The following is a 21,688-nucleotide window of genomic DNA, read 5'->3' as shown; positions in this document are numbered from 1 at the left end:
TAGTAGAGATGGGGTTTCACCATGTTGGCGAGGCCGGTTTCGAACTCCTGACCTCAAATCCGCCCGCCTCGGTTCCCCAAAGTGCTGGGATTACAGGCGTGAGCCACGGCGTCCGGCTTATTTTTACTTTTTTTTTTTTTTGAGATGGAGTCTCGCTCTGTTACCCAGGCTGGAGTGCAGTGCCGCGATGTCAGCTAACTGCAACCTCCGCCTCCTGGGTTCAAGCGATTCTCCTGCCTCAGTCTCGCTTGTAGCTGGGATTACAGGCGCCCGCCACCACGGCCGGCTAATTTCTATTTTTAGTAGAGATGGGGTTTCACCATGTTTGCCAGGCTGGTATTGAACTCCTGACCTCAGGTGATTCACCTGCCTCGGTCTCCCAAAATGTTGGGATTACAGGCGTGAGCCGCTGTGCCCGGCCAGATATGAGATGTCAGAATTTTCTCGTTAAAATTTTTGCAAAAATGGTTTCAATAACTTGGTGATTGGAAGAATTAAAAAAGCTCAGTCTCAGACCGGGCACAGTGGCTCAAACGCCTGTACTCCCAGCAGTTTGGGAGGCCGAAGTGGGCGGATCCCCTGAGGTTGGGAGTTTGAGACCAGCCTGACCAACATAGAAAAACCCCGTCTCTACTAAAAATACAAAATTAGCCGGGCGTGGTGGCGGGCGCCTGTAATTCCAGCTACTCCGGAGAGGCTGAGACAGGAGAATCGCTTGAACCTGGGAGGTGGAGGTTGCGGTGAGCCGAGATTGCGCCACTGCACTCCAGCCTGGGCAACAAGAGCGAAACTCAGTCTCAAAAATAAAATTAGCCGGGCACGGTGGCTCACACCTGTAATCCCAGCACGTTGGGAGGCCGAGGCGGGTGGATCACGAGGTCAGCAGATGGAGACCATCCTGGTTAACACATGTTAACGGTGAAACCCCGTCTCTGTTGGAAAAAAAAAAAAAAATTAGCCGGGCGTGGCCGCCAGTGCCTGTAGTCCCTGGAGGCTGAGACAGGAGAATGGCGTGAACCTGGGAGGCGGAGCTTGCAGTGAGCCCAGATTGGGCCACTGCATTCCAACCTGGGCGACAGAGCGAGACACTGTTAATAATAAAATACAATAAAAATAAAGTAAAGGAATAAAAGAATGGCTTCTCCAGGTAGAGCAGCGGCTTGGGCTGTTCACTGTGATTATACTTACAGTTATTTCTTGATTACATGCTAAACAAGGGGTAGATTATTCATGAGTTTTCCAGGAAAGGGGTAGGCAATTCTCAGAACTGAGGGTTCCTTCCCCTTTTAGACCATATGGGGGAAATTCATGATGTTGCCATGGCATTTGTAAGCTGTCGTTGTGTTGGTGGGTGTGACTTTTAGCATGCTAATGCATTATAATTAGTGTATAATTAGCCATGAGGATGGCTAGAGGTCACTCTCATTGCCATCTTGGTTTTGCTGGGATTTGGCTGGCTTCTTTAGTGCATATGCTGTTTTATCAGCAGGCTCTTTGTGACCCGTATCTTGTGCCAACCTCCTATCTCATCCTGTGACTAGGAATGCCTTAACCTCCTGGGAATGCAGCCCAGTAGGTCTCAGCCTTATTTTACCAAGCTCCTATTCAAGACGGAATCTCTATGGTTGGAATGCCTCTGACATATGTGTATGCCTTAAAAAAAAAAAAAAAAGAAATGGGACTATGTGATCCATGCTCTTTTGTAACTTATTTTGTCTACTCAGGCCCATCCTTTGAGATTGTGGAATTTTCCACCCAGGGATGTTAGAAGCGAAACAAATGGTTAACATGAGCATTGGAGACGGCAGAACCTGGCGTCTCTGTCACTTCCTTCCTGTATAACACTGAGCTCAGTTCCTTTACCTCCTCATGCCTCAGTTTCCTTGCCTGTAAATTGCAAACAGGAGACAGCTGGTCGTGGTGGCTCACGCCTGTAATCCCAGCACTTTGGGAGGCCAAGGTGGGTGGATCACCTGAGATCAGGAGTTCGAGACTAGCCTGACCAACTTGGTGAAACCCCATCTCTACTAAAAATATAAAATTAACCGGGCGTGGTGGCGGGCACCTGTAATCCCAGCTACTCGGGAGGCGGAGGCAGGAGAATTGAACCCGGGAGGCAGAGGTTGCGGTGAGCCAAGATCGTGCACTTGCACCCCACCCTGGGCAACAGGAGCGAAACTCCATCATAAAAATACAAATACAAATACAAATAAAATAAAAGACAGGAGGCCAGGCGCAGTGGCTCACACCTGTAATCCCAGCACTTTGGGAGGCCAAGGTGGGCGGATCACGAGGTCAAGAGATTGAGACCATCCTGGCCAACATGGTGAAACCCCGTCTCAACTAAAAATACAAAAATTAGCCGCATGTGGTGGCGGGCGCCTGTAGTCCCAGCTACTCGGGAGGCTGAGGCAGGAGAATCGCTTGAACCAAGGAGTGGGAGATTGCAGTGAGCTGAGATCACACCGCTGCAACTGCACTCCAGCCTAGCAATAGAGTGAGACTCTATCTCAAAACAAAAACAAAACAAAACAAAACAAAAATGTGAGACAGGAATAACACAGGCTGGTCACGGGAGAATAGAAAATTCCAGGCAGCAGTTTCACATGACTAGCAAAAGGAAACGGTTGAAATAGTTGCAGCAGGTAGGGGCTGAAAAGACTCTTGAAAACCCTAGGTGCGGACCAACCTGGCTAAGACACGCTGGATCCAACAAGGCCCTACATATGATCTAGGTCTCACCTAGGACCTCATTATATGCTCATTAACATAAACACACACCCACCAGCACCAGGGCAGTTACAGGAACACCCATAGTTGGTGTAAAACTGGGTGGCACCACCGTTCTCAAAAATCTCCTTTTTCTAGGAATCTTCATGAATATTCCACTCCTTGATTAAAGAAACCCATAGTGCAGGCCTATAGTCCCGGCCACTCAGGAGGCTGAGGCAGGAGCATTGCTGGAACCTGTGAGGCAGAGCTTGCAGTGAACTGATATCGTGCCATTGCTCTCCAGCCTGGCGACAGAGTGAGACTGTTTCAAAAAAAAAAAAAAAACCATAAAGGTAGCAGCCCCAAACCCCCTGCAGGAGACTCTCTCTCGAGTCCACCTGCACTCTTCTGTGTTGAGTGTGTACTTTTCACTTCGCAATACATCTTTGTACTTACAGTATTTTCCTACTTGTCCTTTAGTTCCTTCCTGAGATGGTGTCAAGAGCCTGGACATTGGCTGGGGTGGAGGTCCCACACCGGCGTATGGGGACTTCCCCTAGCCCACCTCTATCAAGAGTACTGACCTTGTCGCCTTACTCTTACGACTAAATGAGGTAAACGCATAAACAGGGTGGGTTTCAAATGAGGTGCCTGATATGGTGGAACTATATTTATACTTTTTTTTTTTTTTTTGAGACAAGATCTCACTCTGTCACCCAGGCTGGAGTGCAGTGGTACCATCTTGGCTCATTGCAGCCTTGACCTCCTGGGCTCAGGTGATCCTCCCACCTCAGCCTCCAGAGTATCTGGGACCGCAGGCATGAGCCACCACACCCAGCCAAGTTTTTATATTTTTGGTAGAGATGGGGTTTCACCATGTTGCCTAGGCTGTTCTTGAACTCATGGACTCAGGCGATCTGCCTGTCTTGGCCTCCCAAAGTGCCAGGATTATAGGCATGAGCCTCGCATCCAGCCTGTATTGATTCTTGTAGATGTTAAAGTTGTTTCTAAGTTTCCACTATTAGAAAAGTGCAAGAGTCCTGACATAGGCTGAAGAGGAAGTACAACACTTTTGAGGCAAGTCACATAGCACTCAGTCTCGGTTGATATACTGGTAAAATAGGAGAAATCATTCTTCCTTTTTTCTTTGAGTTTTGCTCTTGTCACCCAGGCTAGAGTGCAGTGACCCAATCTTGGCTTACTGCAACTTCTGCCTCCCAGGTTCAAGTTATTCTCCTGCCTCAGCCTCCTGAGTAGCTGGGATCATGGGTGTGCGCCACCTTGCCCGGTTAACTTTTGTGTTTTTAGTAGAGACAGGGTTTCACCGTGTTGGGCAGGCTGGTCTCAAACTCCTGACATCAGGTGATCCGCCCCCCTCGGCCTCCCAAAGTGCTGGGATTACAGACATGAGCCACCACGCCTGGCTTTGTTCTTATTGATTGATTTATTTGAGACGGAGTTTACTCTAGTACAGTGGCGTGATCTCGGCTCACTGCAACCTCTGCCTGCCGGGTTCAAGCGATTCTCCTGCCTCAGCCTCCTGAGTAGCTAGGACTACGGGCACCCGCCACCATGCCCAGCTAATTTTTTGTATTTTTAATAGAGACAGGGTTTCATCATGTTGGCCAGGCTGGTGTCCAACTCCTGACCTCAGGTGATTCATCCGCCTCAGCCTCCCAAAGTGCAGGGATTACAGGCGTGAGCTGCCGTGCCCAGCCTCTTGCTCTTATTTCTTATGAAGGGTGTGAGGATCCCGGAAGCGCAGCGCGTGGCATACAGAAGCATTCAGTCACTGGCAGTTTTGTTGTCTGAACGTAGTTGTAGACCAAGGTTCTCATTTGTACGTAATCCAATATCCTCTGATTGTTTGTTTTTTTGTTTGTTTGTTTTTTTGAGACGAAGTCTCGCTTTGTCGCCCAGTCTGGAGTGCAGTGGCCAGATCCACCCGTGTGAGCCACCACACCCGGCCAATATCCTCTAATTTTTTTGGTAATAGCTTTATTGAGATTTGGTTCACATACCAAACAATTTACCACTTCAAAGTACAATTGAATGGTTTTTAGCATGTTCACAGGGTTGTGCAACCACCACCATAGCCAATTTTAGAACATTTGGTCACTCCACAAAGAAACCCCATTCCCATAAGCAGATATACCTGCTGGACGCAGTGGCTCACGCCTGTAATCCCAGCACTTTGGGAGGCTGAGGCGGGCGGATCACGAGGTCAAGAGATTGAGACCATCCTGGCTAGCATGGTGAAACCCCGTCTCTACTAAAAATACAAAAATTAGCCGAGTATGGTGGCGGGCGCCTGTAATCCCAGCTACTCAGGAGGCTGAGGCAGGAGAATCGCTTGAACCCGGGAGGCGGAGGTTGCAGTGAGCCAGGATCACACCACTGCACTCCAGCCTGGCGATAGAGTGAGACTCCGTCTCAAACAAACAAAAAACAGTTATACCCAATTCTTCCACCCTTTTTCTCTAGCTTGAGGCAGCAATTAATCTATGTCTGGCTGAGCGAGGTGGCTCATGCCTGTAATCCCAGCACTTTGGGAGGCCGATGCTGGAAGACTGTTTGAGCCCAGGAGTTTGAGACCAATCTGTGCAACACAGGGAGACCCCCCCACCCCCGTATCTACAAAAAATTAAAAACTAAGCCACGCATGGTAGCGAATGCCTCTAGACACAGCTACTCAGGAGGCTGAGATGGGAGGATCACTTGTGCCCAGGAGGCTGAGGTTGCAGTGAGCCATAATGGCACCACTGCACTCCAGCTTGGGTGACAAAGCAAGACTCTGTTTCAAAAAAAAAAAAAAAAATTCTATGACTTTATGGAATTTTCCTATTCTGGACATTTCCTATAAATGGATCCGTGGAATATGTGGCTCTTTGTGACTGGCATCTCTCACTTGGCATAAAGTTTTCTAGGTTCATCTACATTGTAGAATGTATCAGTATTTCATTTGTGTTTATGGCACAGTGATAGTCCATGATACAGATATACCACCTTGTACTTACCCATTGGCTAGTTAATGGACAGGTGGGATGTTTCTATTCCTGGCTGCAACGCTGCTATGAACATTCATGTACAAGTTTTTGTGTAGACATATGTTCTCATTTCACCTGGGAGTAGGATTGCTAGGTCATGCAGTAACTCTATGTTTAACTTTTGTTTTGAGACAGTGTCTTACTCTGCGACCCAGGCTGGAGTGGAGTGGTGTGGTCACAGGTCATTGCAGCCTTGACTTTCTGGGCTCAAGTGATCTTCCCACCTCAGTCTCCAGAGTAACTGGGACTACCAATATGCACTAGCAAGCCGGCTAATTCTTTCATAGAAACAGACTCACTGTATTGCCCAGGCTGGTCTGGAACTCCTGGGCTCAAGCAATCCTCCCACCTCAGTCTGCCAACGTGCTGGGACGACATGCATGAGCCACCACTCCCGGCCTGTGTTTAATATTTTGAGTAGGCCAGGTGCAGTGGTTCACACCTGTAATCCCAGCACTTTGGGAGGCTGAGATGGGCAGATCACCTGAGGTCAGGAGTTTGAGACCAGCCTGGCCAACATGGCAAAACCCCATCTCTACTAAAAACACAAAAATTGGCAGGAGAATCGCTTGAACCCAGGGGACGCAGGTTGCAGTGAGCCGAGATCACAGCCACTGCACTCCAGCCTGGATGACAGAGCGCGACTCTCCCTCAAGGAAAAAAAAAAAAAACCTAATGCGAGACCTCGGGAAAGTGCGATATAAGATCATAGAGGGAACGCGGGTCCGAATTTGAGACCCTGTTGGGTCAGATGTGGCCCACAGTGGCTGAGAGTCACACAAAGTGTCCCTCACGCTTAGACACACAACTGGACTACATTTTCCGGGTCGTCCTTGCAGCCAGGAGCAACCACGTGACAGATTCTCGCTAATGGAACGGGCAAAAGTAATCCTGGCAGAGACAATGCGAGGCATCTGGGCTGATTACTTGGTGTCTGCAGCTTCAAGAACCAGGTTCAATTCCCCTCCAAGTGCACCTGGGCTGCCTCCTTTTAACCTTTCTGCACCGCAGCACCCCCCCAATCCCGTAAAATGTGGGCGATAATTCCTTTATTACAAGGTTAGTTAGTAAATAAAATGACGGGTTTAAAAATCTGGCAATCCTTTACCTAATCACCTCCTGAGGGGCTTCGGGAAAGATTGTGTTGGGCGATTCTGGAGACTGTGCTCCTCTGATGGTGGAGGCCGACCCGGTCACAACCCCCTGAGAGAGAAGACATGGGGAGATCCAGGTCCCATTGGCCAGGCCGTGTTCGGCAGGAGATGTCCCAGTAACCTCGGGCAGGGGAGTCAGGGAGGAAGCCTCTGTTCTGCTCCTTTTCCCGTGGGGTGCAGAGAGCGAGCAAGTCGGCATTCCAGGGTGGGGAAGCGCCAGGGCAGAAGCAGGGAGCTGGAAAGAGCCTGGTGTTCCAGGAGTCCCGCTCTAGAAACAGGGGTGGCGGCTGGGGAATCTTGGCTGGGAAAATAGGCCCACACCTCCACCTTGTGGCCAATTGGGAATTTGCAGGCACGGCCTCTCAGAAACTACTTACGGGCGCTTTGGGTGAAGTTGGATGGGGTGCTGCAGACGGAAAGCGTGGGGGGCGACTTGAAGGGTGCTCTGACTGAGAAAACAAAGTGGGTGGTGACAGTTATCAGAGACATGGTCGACTGTTTCAGGAAAATCCCCCAGAGTGCACAAAGTGGATCTTTAGCATTATTTTTGCATTTATTTATTTCTATTGAGACAGTGTCTCACTGTGTCGCCCGGGATGGAGTGCAGTCCCCTGATGACGGCTCACTGCAGCTTCAGCCTCCTGAGCTCAAGTGATCCTCCTGCCTCACCTTCCCCAGTAGCTGGGACTACAGGAGTGTGCCATTACGCCCAGATAATTTTTAAATTTTTTTGTACAGACAGGGTCGCCCTTTGTTGCCCAGGCTGGTCTCCAACTCCCAGGCTCAAGCGATCCTCCTGCCTCAGCCTTCCAAAGGGCTGGGATGACACCCCCACCTCCCAAACGCACCCCCACCACACCTAGCCTTTCTTTTCTTTTTTTTTTTTTTGAGATGAAGTCTCACTCTGTCGCCCAGGCTGGACTGTAGCAGCGCGATCTCAGCTCACTGCAACTTCCGCCTCCCGGGTTCAAGCAATTCTCCTGCCTCAGCCTCCTGAATAGCTGGGATTACAGGCGCCTGCCACCACGCTCGGCTAATTTATTTGGGTGTTTTTAGTAGAGACGGGGTTTCACCATGTTGGCCAGGCTGGTTTTGAACTCCTGACCTCAAGCGATCTGCCCGCCTCGGCCTCCCAAAGTTGCTGGAATTATAGGTGTGAGCTACCGCACCCGGCCACCTTTTCTTTAGAAATTACCCCGCCTTCGGTATTCCTTTATTGCAGTGCAAAATGGACTAATACAGATGCTATGGAATAGATGTGCAGAAAATATCTATAAGGATATTACTGCATTGTTTATTACATTAAAAGGGGGAAAACAATCTATGCAGAGAATCAGTTCTGGAAGTGGTGTTGTAGTGTTACATTAATACTCTCAAATACTATGTAGCTATTTAAAAGAATGGGCTTGGCCGGGCATGGTGGCTCATGCTTGTAATCCCAGCACTTTGGGAGGCCAAGGTGGGCGGATCACCTGAGGTCGGGAGTTTGAGACCAACCTGACCAATATGGAGAAACCCGGTCTCTACTAAAAATACAAAATCAACTGGGTGTGGTGGCGCATGCCTGTAATCCCAGCTACTCGGGAGGCTGAGGCAGGAGAATCACTTGAACCCGAGAGGCAGAGGTTGCGGTGAGCAGAGATTGTGCCACTGCAATCCAGCCTGGGTGAAAAGACAACAGCGAAACTCCGTCTCAAAAAAAAAAAAAAGAAAAGAAAAGAATGGGCTTTAGCCAGGCATGGTGGTGCGGCTGTAGTCCCAGCTACTCGGGAGGCTGAGACAGAAGAATCGTTTGAATCTGAGAGGTGGAGCTTGCAGTGAGCCAAGATCGCGCCACTGCACTCCAGCCTGGGCGACAGAGCAAGACTCCCTCTCAAAAGAAAAAAAAAAAAAGAATGGCCTTGTGGAAGTATATGCACTGAAGAATACTCATGTCTGCAGGTTATTCTGAAATCAAGAAAATGCGATGGGCCGAGGAATGAATACAGCAAGGTTTCTCGACCTTGCCACTGTGACATTTGGGGCCAGATTTTTTTTTTTTTTCCACTTTGCCACCTAGGCTGGAGTGCATCCTGGACCTGCTGGGCTCCAGCGGTCCCCACACCTCAGCTTCCAGAGTGGCTGGGACGACAGGTGCATGCCGCCATGCCTGGCTAAGTTTTACATGTGTTTGTACTGGCCATGTTTCTCAAGCTGGTCTTGAACTCCTGGGCTTAAGTCATCCTCCCACCCCAGCCTCTCAAAGTCCTGGGATTACAGGCATGAGCCACCATGCCCTGCCTGGGGCTGGATAATTTTTGTTGGGGGGCTGTCTTGTGCATGGCAGGAAGCTTAGCAACATCATTGGCCTCTACCCCACTACATGCCAGAGCACCACCCCCACCCACCACCGCAGGTGAGACAAAAACGTCAGCAGACAATGCCAAACGTCTCCTGCAGGGAAAACAGCCCCTAGTTGAGAACCACTGGGATACAGGGTAGGCTAGACAGATTGAAACAGGATAAATCGGCCAGGCGCAGTGGCTCACACCTGTGCCTCAGCACTCTGGGAGGCCGAGGTGGGCGGATCACCTGAGGTCAGGAGTTTGAGACCAGCCTGACCAACATGGTGAAATCTTGTCCCTACTGAAAAATAGAAAAATTAGCTGGGCATGGTGGCAGGTGCCCAGGTAATTCCAGCTGTGGCTGGAGAATTGCTTGAACCCAGGAGGCGGAGGTTGCAGTGAGCCGAGATCATGCCACTGCACTTCAGCCTGGGTGACAGAATGAGACTCTGTCTCAAAAGACAAAAAAAAGAAAAGAAAAGAAACAGGATAAAGCAAACACAGACAAATGTTAGTGGTGGAAGCTGGGTAGGAGGTATATGTGGGTTCACTGTAAAATTCTTTCCACTTTGTCTTATGTTTGAGCGTCTGAATTTTCTTTTTTTCTTTACTTTTTTTTTTTTTGAGATGGGGTCTCACTCTGTCACCCACGCTGGAGTGCAGTGTCACAATCGCAGCTCACTGCAACCTCCACCTCCTGGGCTCTATCGATCCTCCCACCTCAGCCTCTCTACTACTTGGGACCACAGGTGCATACCACCATGCCAGACTAATTTTTAGTATTTTTGCCAGAGGCGGGGTTTTGCCATGTTGCCCAGGCTGGTCTTGATTCTTGACCTCTATTGATCTACCCGCCTTGACCTCCCAAAGTGCTAGGATTACAGGCATGAGCCACCACGCCTGGCCTGAATTTTCGTAATAAAATCTTTTGGGGAAAAATAAAGTAAATCTGTATGCTCTGACTTTTCAAGACATGCAGAGACAGGATATTGAGGGATAAAAACTGAACCCAAAAGAAGTCCTGTGATGTCTTGCATGTGACACTCAAGAACAGGCAAAACGAAACTGTGGTCGCGGGGTATTCATTCCTTTTGCGGGACACTGGCTGGGAGGCAGTGAGACAGGACCTTCTGGGAAGCTGGAAATGTTTTGTTGTTGTTGTTGTCATTTGTTTTTTTTTCTGAGACAGTCTCGCTCTGTTGCTCAGGCTGGAGTACAATGGCGCGATCTCAGCTTGCTGCAACCGATTTCTCTCAGGTTCAAGTGATTCTCCGGTCTCAGCCTCTCAAGTAGCTGGGATTATAGGCGTGCGCCACCACACCTGGCTAATTTTTGTATTTTTAGTAGACACAGGGTTTCACCATGTTAGCCAGGCTGGTCTCAAACTCTTGACCTCAAGTGATCTGCCCGCCTCGGCCTCCCAAAGTGCTGGGATTATAGGCGTGAGCCACCGAGCCCCGCCTGGAAACGTTCTATGTTTTGGTCTGAGTGGTGCTGTACACCTATGTGTAAATCCACCAGGCTGATGATGTAAATGCTTAAGTGTTTAGGGGTGAAGAATGGATGTCTGCAACTTATCTGAGAGATTCAATTAAAAAAACATAGGCTCCTGGATGATAAGAAAGGTAGAGAGCTGGACAGATGTGTAACAAAGACAATTCTGCAAAATACATTAATTATAAATTCTAAGTGGTGGGAACAGGGACCTTCTCTCTATAATCCTGTGAACTTTTCTCTAAGCTTGAAAATCTTCAGACTAAAATGTTGTGGAAAAAAAATAAAGTCATAGTGCTGTACACTTAGGATTCATGTGTTTTGCTATAGATAAGTTATATCAAATTTTCTGATGTCCAGGGAATATGGCTAAGTGAAAAAAAATCACTTGCAGATCAATAAGTAAAGCGGCTTTTGTTTACTAAAAAAATTTAAAATGGCCGGGCACAGTGGCTCACGCCTGTAATCCCAGCCCTTTGGGAGGCCGAGGCGGGCGGATCACAAGATCAGGAGATCGAGACCATCCTGGCTAACACGGTGAAACCACGTCTCTACTAAAAATACAAAAAAATTAGCCGGGCATGGTGGCAGGCACCTGTAGTCCCAGCTACTCGGGAGGCTGAGGCAGGAGACTGGTGTGAACCCAGGAGGCGGAGCTTGCAGTGAGCTGAGATCGCGCCACTGCATTCCAGCCTGGGCGACAGAGCGAGACTCCGTCTCAAAAACAAAAAAGAAAAAAAAAAGAATGAAAGAAAGAAAAGAAAAGAAAGAAAAAATAAATGCATGCTGATATTGACTTGCAAATCTATCTCAGAAACCCAAAGAACTTGAATAGGGTTTCTCAGACATGTTTATGGCTCCATGATCAGTGGGTTTGTTGGAAAATGCAGATTCTTGGGCCCTCTTCCAGGCTTCCTGAACTAGAATTTCTGAGGGTGGGGCCAAGGAATCTGCGTTTTAACCAGATTTCTGATGCCTGTTAAAAATTGAGAAGCTTAGAGAGAAGGGGGGCTGGCAGACAGAGGGATATTGCAATTACTTGTATACATTTTGGCGGGGCTCACGTCTGTAATCCCAGCACTTTGGGAGGCTGAGGCAGGTAGATCATTTGAGCTCAGGAGTTCAAGACCAGCCTGGCCAACATGGTGAAACCCTGTCTCTACTAAAAATACAAAAAAAAAAAAAAAATTAGAGGAGTGTGGTGGTGTGCACCTATAATCCCAGCTACTCAAGAGGCTGAGGCAGGAGAATCACTTGAGCCCAGGAGGTAGAGGTTGCAGTGAGCTGAGATTGCACCACTACACCCTAGTCTGGGTGACAGAGTGAGACTCCACCTCAAAAAAAAAAAAAAATTATTATTTTTATATGTTTTGAATGATGGTGGGCCTACAGGTGATTTGTATTTGTGTGTGTGTGCGTTTTAGTATTTTCCAAATAAAACAGAGAGGCTGGGTGCAGTGGCTCATGCCTGTAATCCCAGCACTTTGGGAGGCCGAGGCAGGTGGATCACTTGAAGTCAGGAGTTTGAAACCAGCTTGGCCATCATGGTGAAACCCTGTCTCTATTAAAAGGACAAAAAATACGCTGGGTGTGGTGGTGCGTGCCTGTAATCCCAGCTACTCGGGAGGCTGAAGCAAGAGAATCACTTGAAGCCGAGAGGTAGAGGTTGCAGTGAGCCAAGATCGTGGCACCGCACTGCAGCCTGGGTGACAGGGTGAGACTCCATCTCAAAAAAAAAAAACAAAAAACAAAACAAAACAAAACAAACAGCAATTAGAGAAAGTCTAGAGAGGCAGCAGAGCAAGATGGCCAAACGGAAGTTTCCGCTGATCATCCCCTCTGCAGGAACACCAAATTTAACAAAAATCTACCAAAAAAAAAAAAAAAAACCTTCAAAAATCATGGCCTCAGGTGAGCACTGAGGGGGAGAGAGAGAGAGAGAGAGAGAGAGAGACAGACAGAGACACTCTGGGAGAAAGCAAGGGAAGAGAACAAGAGTCTCTGCCTGGTAATCCAGATAATTCTTCTGGATCTTATCCACGACCACTAAGGCAGTACCTCCATGAGTTTGCAAGAACCACAGCATTAATGGGCTTGGGGAGCCCGCTAATGCGGACACGGCTTACATCACAACACCCAAGTACTTTTGAATACCTGGAAAGCCTCCCCAAAAAGGACAGGTACAAACAAGCCTTGTCTGCAAAGACTACAATAAATACTTAACATGGCCAGCCGTGGTGGCTCATGTCTGTAATCCCAGCACTTTGGGAGGCTGAGGCGGGTGGATCACCTGAGGTCAGGAGTTTGAAACCAGCCTGACCAATATGATGAAAACCCCGTCTCTACTAAAAATACAAAAATTAGCTGGGCGTGGTGGCATGCGTCTATAATCCCAGGTACTGGGGAGGCTGAGACAGGAGAATCGCTGGAACCCATGAGGTGGAGGTTGCAATGAGCCAAGATGGCGCATTACACTCCAGCCTGGGCAGTAACAGTGAAAGTCCATCGCAAAAAAAAAAAAAAAAAAAAAATTAGCCAGGTGATGTCAGGTGCCTGTAGTCCCAGCTACTCGGGAGGTTGAGGCAGGAGAATTACTTGTACCTGGGAGGCAGCGGTTGCAGTGAGCTGAGATTGCGCTATTACACTCCAGCTTGAGCAACCAGAGCAAAACTCCATCTAAATAAATAAATACCTAACTTGTCAGTGCCCAGCCACCAGTGAACATCTATAAGCATCAAGACCATTCAGAATAAATGACCTTACCAAACAAACCAAATAAGCCACCCAGGACCAATCCTCAAGAAACAGAGATACGTGACCTTTCAGAGACAGAACTTACAATCGCTGTTTTGAGGAAACTCAAAGAAATTCAAGATAACACACAGAAGGAATTCAGATTCTATCAGATAAATTTAACAAAGAGATTGAAATAATTAAGAATCTGCTGGGCGTAGTGACTCACACCTGTAATCCCAGCACTTTGGGAGGCCAAGGCGGACGGATCACCTGAGGCCGAGAGTTCTAGCCCAGCCTGACCAACATGGAGAAACCCTGTCTCTACTCAAAATACAAAATTAGCTGGGCGTGGTGATGCATGCCTGTAATCCCAGCCTGGGCAACAAGAGCAAAACTCAGTCTCAAAAAAAAAAAAACAAAAACAAAACAAAAAACCAAAAACAACAACAAAAAAATACCCAATGATCTGTTGTCTACAAGAAACATACTTCACCTACAAATGAAAGAGTAAGAGTCTGGGTCCTGAAATGCAGGCAGTCCCACTTCATACATGAGGGAGGGCGTCTAATCATTTCCTTTCTCCCTTCCCCCAGGCCCTTCACAGGTGCCTGCTGGTTTCTCCCACTTGGCCACGGAAACACTTGTGGTTAATAAGTCTCAGAAAAGTTATATGAAAGTTAAAAGTAAGACTGACAGCAGCTGAAGGATGGGGGGTGGGAGGTGGTCACGGTGGAGGAGACCCCACCACCACGGCCACTCAAGTAGGCAATGAGGAGCACCAGGAGCACAGGATGCTACTTCTGCTGACCCTCCAAAAATACTTTGCATAAACCTTCAAGAAACATCCTTGTCCACTGTATCACCTGCTGACAGATTTCACGTCCTGGTCTCCTTCTAAACCTGGAGGTGGGGCATGAACAGGGTGGAGTCACCAGGGAAAGAAAACGAGGCCCCAGGACACCTGGGTTCATACCCAGGTCCCCAGCCATGTCTCCACTACCCCTGCTGCTACCCCTGCTGCTGCCTCTGCTGAATATGGAGCCTGCCAGGGCCACACTGATCCGGTATGGCGACCCCACCTACCACCCCCAAACTTGGGAGGGATTCTCTGCCTCTTGCCCTTTAAGTCTAGGACTCCCAGTTCAGTGATTCCCAGGCACCCAGGATCCCTAGGACTTCTTTCTCAGCTTCCCAGATCTCTAAACCAGGCTGTCACCCCTAAGGGCTCCACTCTGACATCTCTTAAATCAGATTTTTTTTTTTTTTGAGATGGAGTCTCACTCTGTTGCCCAGGCTGGAGTGCAATGGCGTGATCTCAGCTCACTGAAACCTCTGCCTCATGGGTTCAAGCCATTCTCCTGCCTCAGCCTCCCAAGTAGCTGGGACTACAGATGCCCGGCTAATTTTTGTGTTTTTAGTAGAGACGGGGTTTCACCATGTTGGCCAGGCCCGTCTGGAACTCCTGACCTCATGATCCACCCACCTCGGCCTCCTAAAGTGCTGGGATTACAGGCGTGAGCCACTCCACCTGGCTGACCAGAGCCCTTTTATTATTACTATTATATTATTTTTAAGATGGAGTCCCGCTCTGTCACCCAGGCTGGAGTACAGTGGCGTGATCTTGGCTCACTGCAAGCTCCGCCTCCCAGGTTAACGCCATTCTTCTGCTTCAGCCTCCTGAATAGCTGGGATTACAGGCATCCACCACCACGCCCGGCTAATTTTTTGTATTTTTAGTAGAGACGGGGTTTCACCATGTTGGCTAGGCTGGTCTTGAACTCCTGACCTGATGATCTGCCTGCCTCAGCCTCCCAAAGTGCTGGGATTACAGGCGTGAGCCACTGCGCCTGGCTAGGACATGTTTTTGAGAGGTCTCTGCAGACCCCACTATAAGCTCTGATGATTAGGTATTATGGTTTCCAGACCTGTGACACACTCCTCCCATCTCAGAGCCCCAGATGTGTGACATTTAAACTGAGACTCCTCCATGTCACACCCATCAAACTGTTTGGCCTGAAGAAGTCATGTTTTTGGCCAGAGACGTGGCTCACACCTGTAACCCAGCACTTTGGAAGGCAAAGGTGGGAAGACCGTTTGAGGCCAACAGTTTTGAGACCAGCCTGGACAACTTGGCCAGACTCCCAGCTACTCAGGAGGCTGAGGAAGGAGGATTGCTTGAGCCCAGGAGTTTAAGGCAGTGAGCTATGATCTTGCATGATCCTGCTACTGCACTCTGGGCAGAGCAACAGGGTGACACCTTGTCTCAAAAAAAAAAAAAAAAAAAAGCCAGGTGTGGTGTTTGTGCCTATAGTCTCAGCTACTCCAGAGGCTGAGGTGGGAGAATCACTTGAGCCCTGGAAATCAAGGCTGCAGTAAGCCCTGACTGCACTACTGAACTCTAGCCTGGGTGAAAGAGGGAGACCCTGTGTCAAACAAAAAGTTTTAAAAAAGAAAAAGAAATCCAATTTTGAGGACCCCATGCAAGACGTCTTCTCACTACCTTACCTCTGATGCCTCCCCCAGTCTCTCCCTTTTTCTCCTCTCTTCTCATCCCCTGGAACTCCTGGTAGGGGGAGGGGTGTACACTTCCAGGAAGAGTTTTCCCCACTTCACATTCTTGTGCCTCTCAAAGACTGACTCATGCGGGGTGGGGGGAAAGGTGGGAGTGAGGCGACAAGTGCTTCGAGAAGTGACTAAAAGCAGGAATGAAGATACTACCGCACATGGTGCTTGTTAACCTGCTTTTTGAACCTAATGTCTCATGGCCATTTTCTAAGTCAATGCAAAGAAAAGTGGGTCTCCAAATGTTGTATCAACAGCATCATCAAGACCTGGGAACTTGTTAGAAATCCAAATTCTTGGGCCCCATGCTAGACTTACTTAATTAGCAACGAAGATATCTGAATTGTAACTGGCCCTCTAAGTCAAGGGTTGCAAACACTCAGCTTCAGAGCCAAATCCTGTTTGCCTCCTGCTTTTGCAAATACAGTTTAAGGGAACCCGGGCAGGGCATAGTGCCTCTCCTCTGTAATCCCAGCACTTTGGGAGGCTGAGGCCAGGAGTTTGAGATCAGCACGGGCAACACAGCAAGACAGTTAAGACTTCACGCTTACATTTTTCTCCCCAAGGGTGGGGAAAATAGTACCTAAACTCATGAACTGAAGCATGCAGGGGCCACCACCCAAGGGCTTTTGCAAAGGTTAGGTTTTCTGTTAGGGTCTTGGGAAACCTTTGAGAATGTCAATTCTTTGGGAATGGCTTATTTTAAGGGATTTGAACATGGAAAGGTCTTTAGGAAGGTCTGTTTGGGATGCGTTGCTCTTGTAAAGTATTTGGGGACATCTGTCATCATGGCATCTTTGATAGGTTTTTCTGGAGGTTGTTATTGTAGGGTTTCTGGTACTGACTACTATTGTAGTGCCTAGGAGATGCTGAATTTGTCATCATATCCTATTTGGGTAAGTCTATTTAGAGGATCTCCAAGAAGGGCAGCTTCCTGTCAATATCCTCTTTCCTTACAGCATCCCTCTTCATCGAGTCCAACCTGAACGCAGGACCCTGAACCTACTGAGGGGACGGAGAGAACCAGCAGAGGTCCCCAAGTTGGGGGCCCCATCCCCTGGGGACAAGCTCACCTTTGTACCTCTCTCGAACTACAGGGATGTGAGTCACAGCCCCACACAGCCCTCACCCCTGCGCCTTTGAGCCAAACTCATTTACTCTCCTCTTTTGGTATCAGGTCCAGTATTTTGGGAAAATTGGGCTGGGAACGCCTCCACAAAACTTCACTGTCGTCTTTGACACTGGCTCCTCCAATCTCTGGGTCCCGTCCAGGAGATGTCACTTCTTCAGTGTGCCCTGTTGTGAGTTTCTATGCGGGAGAACAAGGCTGAATGGGGGTGAAGGGAGAAGGCGGGGCTGGACCTCAGCTTCTCAGAGGATTTTGAGGAATTGTTCTTTTATGATGCCCTCACAGGTCAGAAAGTCAAAGGGGCAGTAGGCATTGGGGAGATTCCCTCCCCCAGTGACACCTTTCTGACCTCTAACCTAGGGTTACACCACCAATTTGATCCCAAAGCCTCCAGTTCCTTCCAGGCCAATGGCACCAAGTTTGCCATTCAATATGGAACTGGGCGAGTAGATGGAATCCTGAGTGAAGACAAGCTGACTGTGAGTGACCTTTGACTCTCAGAAGTCTTCAGCCTAGGAGAACCCCATGGTCTAAGATCATCTGGCTTAGGGAGGGGCTTGAGGAGGAGGAGCTCCCCAAATCAATGGATGGGGCTTTTCAAGTGGGGTGGAGGGCCTGCCTATCGGAGTGAAGGGATGGTGCATCACAAGGAAGGGGAGGGGCTTCCTGGGTGAAGAGGTGGGGCTTCTCAAGCAGGGGGAGGAGCTTCCTGGGTGAAGAGGTGGGGCTTCTCAGGAGGCAAAGTTTCCTAGGAAGTTGGGGCTTTCATCCAGATGTCCCCAGAACTAGGATTCATGCCTTGGTTTGGGAGCCCTCAGGACATGTGGTTATTGTCATCCAAAAAGTAACTGGTCACATCTCAATCTACCCCTAGATTGGTGGAATCAAGGGTGCGTCAGTGATTTTCGGAGAGGCTCTCTGGGAGCCCGGCCTGGTCTTCACTTTTGCCCATTTTGATGGGATATTGGGCCTCGGTTTTCCCATTCTGTCTGTGGAAGGAGTTCGGCCCCCGATGGATGTACTGGTAGAGCAGGGGCTACTGGCTAAGCCTGTCTTCTCTTTTTATCTCAACAGGTACTGGGAAGGGTGCACCTATCTGTGAGTCCTATCCCCAAGAAGGAAGTGAGTCTTCCTTCAGGAAGTCTCTTACTCCATAAAGTCCCACCTTCACTCAGGAAGTCACTGACCCAACTCAGGAAGTCTCACTCTCAGAGTCACCCACTTATACTCTCCATTCAGGAAGTCAGCCATCCAATACAGGAAGTTGCATCCTCCATGCAGGAAGTCACCTACCCTATACAGAAACACCTCAACCCTATTCAAAGTCCCAGAGCTTAAGTGACAAGACATACTAAGGAAACTCACCATCAGTTCAAAATGCTCCATGTTTCAAAATCAAACAAGGAAATTCCATGCCACACCCAACAAAATACTCAGGAGCTTTCTCTTCCTTAACAAGAAAGCTCAAATCCCATTTGAGAACACTGACCAGAAGTCAGGAATTGCCTGATTTAATCCAGGAAGTCCTACTGACTTGCTAGGAAGTTCAATCTTATGCTCAGAAGTCCCACCCAACATCCAAGAAGTTTCCAAGAAGTCTCCACTTTCCCTCCCAGAGGCCCATCACACACAGTCAGAAAATCCTGTGCCCACTCAGTTACCCTGACATCCAACCCACTCTAGCAGTTCTACCAACCACTTAGTAGATCCCGCTCTCCTCTACCTTCCAGGAAGTCTCCATCCCTGTTCCCATTGCTCTCAGCCAACTCAGGAAGTCTAACACCTCTCTAGATATCACAACAGGCAATTCAGAAATTCTCTCCTCCTACCCAGGAAGCCACCCCACCCCTGCACAAGTCACACCTTCAAGAGCCAATTCCAAGACGCCACTGCTCTACTTGGTTACTATGATATTCAGCTCAGGAAATTCCCCCAAAACTCTACCTTCCACAGTCAAATGAAGTCTCCTCTTCACTTCAGGAAGTCCCCAACAGCCTAAAGCGCCATGCTTTTCTTGCCTGGCTTCCAGTCCCAACATCTAGGCCCTTCCTGCATCTCACTACCCCGTGGGAACCCCACATACCTAGGGCTGAGGGAAGGCCAGTGACACTGACATCTACACTTTCTACACTCTGCCCCTGCAGGGACCCCGAAGAGCCTGATGGAGGAGAGCTGGTCCTGGGGGGCTCAGACCCGGCACACTATATCCCACCCCTCACCTTCGTGCCAGTCACAGTCCCCGCCTACTGGCAGATCCACATGGAGCGGTGAGGGACTTGGTCTCCTGGCTCTGGAGCTGGAGGCTGGGGGCCTGGACTCCGAGGACCCTGCCTCTGATGACTGCCTACTTCCCCCTCAGTGTGAAGGTGGGCCCAGGGCTGACTCTCTGCGTCCGGGGCTGTGCTGCCATCCTGGATACGGGCACGTCCCTCATCACAGGACCTACTGAGGAGATCCGGGCCCTGCATGCAGCCATTGGGGGATATCCCCTGCTGGCTGGGGAGGTGAGGTCCCAGTCTCTGGTGGGTACGGGCTGAGGAGGCTGATGGCAGTTTGGCAGTGAACATCCAAGGGCCTGAGGGTGGGAAGCAAGTATTTAAGGGGCATTCCAGGGCAGGAGGCACCGGACTTCGTGACCGATAGTCTGGAGGGTGGTGGGAGGAATTGAGGACACTTTCCAAGTGTCTACGCTGTGACTCTCTGGATGGTGGTGGGGTGGAGGGAGACGATAATGCAGGTTTGCTTGGGACTGCAGAAGTCTAGGCGGCAGGGCCTCTGCACACAGGACGCTGAATACCCAGGTGCTCAATACGGAGGTTACCCCATGGCACTGGGGAGCCACGGAAGGGACGGAGCAGAGCAGGAATCTCTCATCTTCACTGGTTCCTCTTCTCCCCCAGTACATCATCCTGTGCTCGGAAATCCCAAAGCTCCCCGCAGTCTCCTTCCTTCTTGGCGGGGTCTGGTTTAACCTCACGGCCCAGGATTACGTCATTCAGGTAGGTGGCCATCACCATGACGCCATAGGGACGTCATACGACGGTTTGAGAGGGTAGAGCTGAGAGACGTCTCTAGGAAGGGAAAGGGCCGCAGAAACATTTCTTGTCCCTGTGATGGCAGTTTGTTGGCGAACACTAAAGAGCCCGAGGGTGTGGGGGAGGGGGGAGCACCGGCTCCCAGGGAAATGGCCGTCCCTGTGGTCGCCACACCCAGTTGTCTTCTTGTCGCCTTGCAGACTACTCGAAATGGCGTCCGCCTCTGCTTGTCCGGTTTCCAGGCCTTGGATGTCCCTCCGCCTGCAGGGCCCTTCTGGATCCTCGGTGACGTCTTCTTGGGGACGTATGTGGCCGTCTTCGACCGCGGGGACACGAAGAGCAGCGCCCGGGTGGGCCTAGCGCGCGCTCGCACTCGCCGAGCCGCCCTGGGACGGGGCGAGACCGCGCAGGCGCAGTTCCCCGGGTGACGCCCACGTGAAGCGCATGCGCAGTGGGTGGTCGCTGAGGTCCCGCTGCCCAGTAAAAATCCACTATTTCCATTGAGCGATGCTGCCTGGGTGGCTTCTTTTCATAGCGTACTTGTTAAAGAGAAAGCTTTGTGACCAGGCGTGGTGTCTCACGCCGGTAATCCCAGCACTTTGGGAGGCAGGGGCGGGTGGATCACCTGAGGTCAGGAGTTCGAGACCAACCTGGCCAACATGGTGAAACCCGTCTCTACTAAAAATACAAAAAAATTATCCGGCCATGGTGGCGCATGCCTGTAATCCCAGCTACTCGGGAGGCTGAGGCAGGAGAATGGCTTAAACTTGGGAGGCCAAGGTTGCAGTGAGCCGAGACCGCACCATTGCACTCCAGCCTGGGCAACAACGAAATCCATCTCAAAAATAAATAAATAAAGAGAAGGCCGGGCGCGGTGGCTCAAGCCTGTAATCCCAGCACTTTGGGAGGCCGAGACGGGCGGATCACAAGGTCAGGAGATCGAGACCATCCTGGCTAACACAGTGAAACCCCGTCTCTACTAACAAAATACAAAAAACGAGCCGGGCGTGGTGGCGGGCGCCTGTAGTCCCAGCTACTCGGGAGGCTGAGGCAGGAGAATGGCGTAAACCCGGGAGGCGGAGCTTGCAGTGAGCTGAGTTCCGGCCACTGCACTCCAGCCTGGGCGACAGAGCGAGACTCCGTCTCAAAAAAAAAAATAAATAAATAAATAAATAAATAAATAAAGAGAAAACTTTGTGCCTGTACCCACGGAGTTGAGGAAGTGGGAGGCGAAGGGTATCACCCGTTTTCTCCAGGACGCACCCTGGTGAGGGATTTTGTAATACGAATCCCATGAAGCCCCTCGACTACGCTGCCTTTCGTCAAAAGCTCCCAGCGCCGTGGAGCATCACGGTCGTTGTAGTCCACGCCGTGGTCACGCCCTGACGGAGGCGGGCGCAGCCACAACATGCGTGGGAGGTGACAGGTCGCGACGGCAGCGACAGGTGGCAGTGGGGGGGGGGTGACTGTAATTGGTAAGGGTTTACCAGTTCCT

At 49.8% G+C, this 21,688-nt stretch overlaps 1 protein-coding gene across 1 annotated transcript; it reads left to right on the top strand.

The window, feature by feature from the left end:
- The first annotated feature begins 13,987 nt into the window (after positions 1 to 13,987).
- Positions 13,988 to 20,701, top strand: LOC117091626 (napsin-A). The gene is made up of 9 exons (XM_033224203.1): positions 13,988 to 14,531; positions 16,989 to 17,130; positions 17,207 to 17,330; positions 17,519 to 17,637; positions 18,033 to 18,232; positions 19,303 to 19,425; positions 19,518 to 19,662; positions 20,059 to 20,157; positions 20,394 to 20,701. The coding sequence occupies exons 1-9, from the start codon at positions 14,455 to 14,457 to the stop codon at positions 20,619 to 20,621; spliced, it is 1,257 nt and encodes a 418-aa protein (XP_033080094.1). The 5' UTR covers positions 13,988 to 14,454; the 3' UTR covers positions 20,622 to 20,701.
- The last annotated feature ends 987 nt before the right edge of the window (positions 20,702 to 21,688 follow it).

This window comes from Trachypithecus francoisi, unplaced genomic scaffold, assembly GCF_009764315.1.
Source record: "Trachypithecus francoisi isolate TF-2019V2 unplaced genomic scaffold, Tfra_2.0 Lachesis_group12, whole genome shotgun sequence".
Taxonomy (NCBI): domain Eukaryota; kingdom Metazoa; phylum Chordata; class Mammalia; order Primates; family Cercopithecidae; genus Trachypithecus; species Trachypithecus francoisi.
The sequence above is the reverse complement of the archived record's forward strand: the minus strand, read 5'-3'. Positions and strand labels throughout refer to the sequence as shown.

Bases quoted from the DNA above. Each gene is read 5' to 3' on its own strand.
- LOC117091626 (XM_033224203.1), top strand. From the start codon at position 14,455: ATGTCTCCACTACCCCTGCTGCTACCCCTGCTGCTGCCTCTGCTGAAT. The intron at 14,532-16,988 runs GTATGGCGACCC...CTTTCCTTACAG, and splicing joins GCCAGGGCCACACTGATCCG to CATCCCTCTTCATCGAGTCC. The intron at 19,663-20,058 runs GTGAGGTCCCAG...CTTCTCCCCCAG, and splicing joins ATCCCCTGCTGGCTGGGGAG to TACATCATCCTGTGCTCGGA.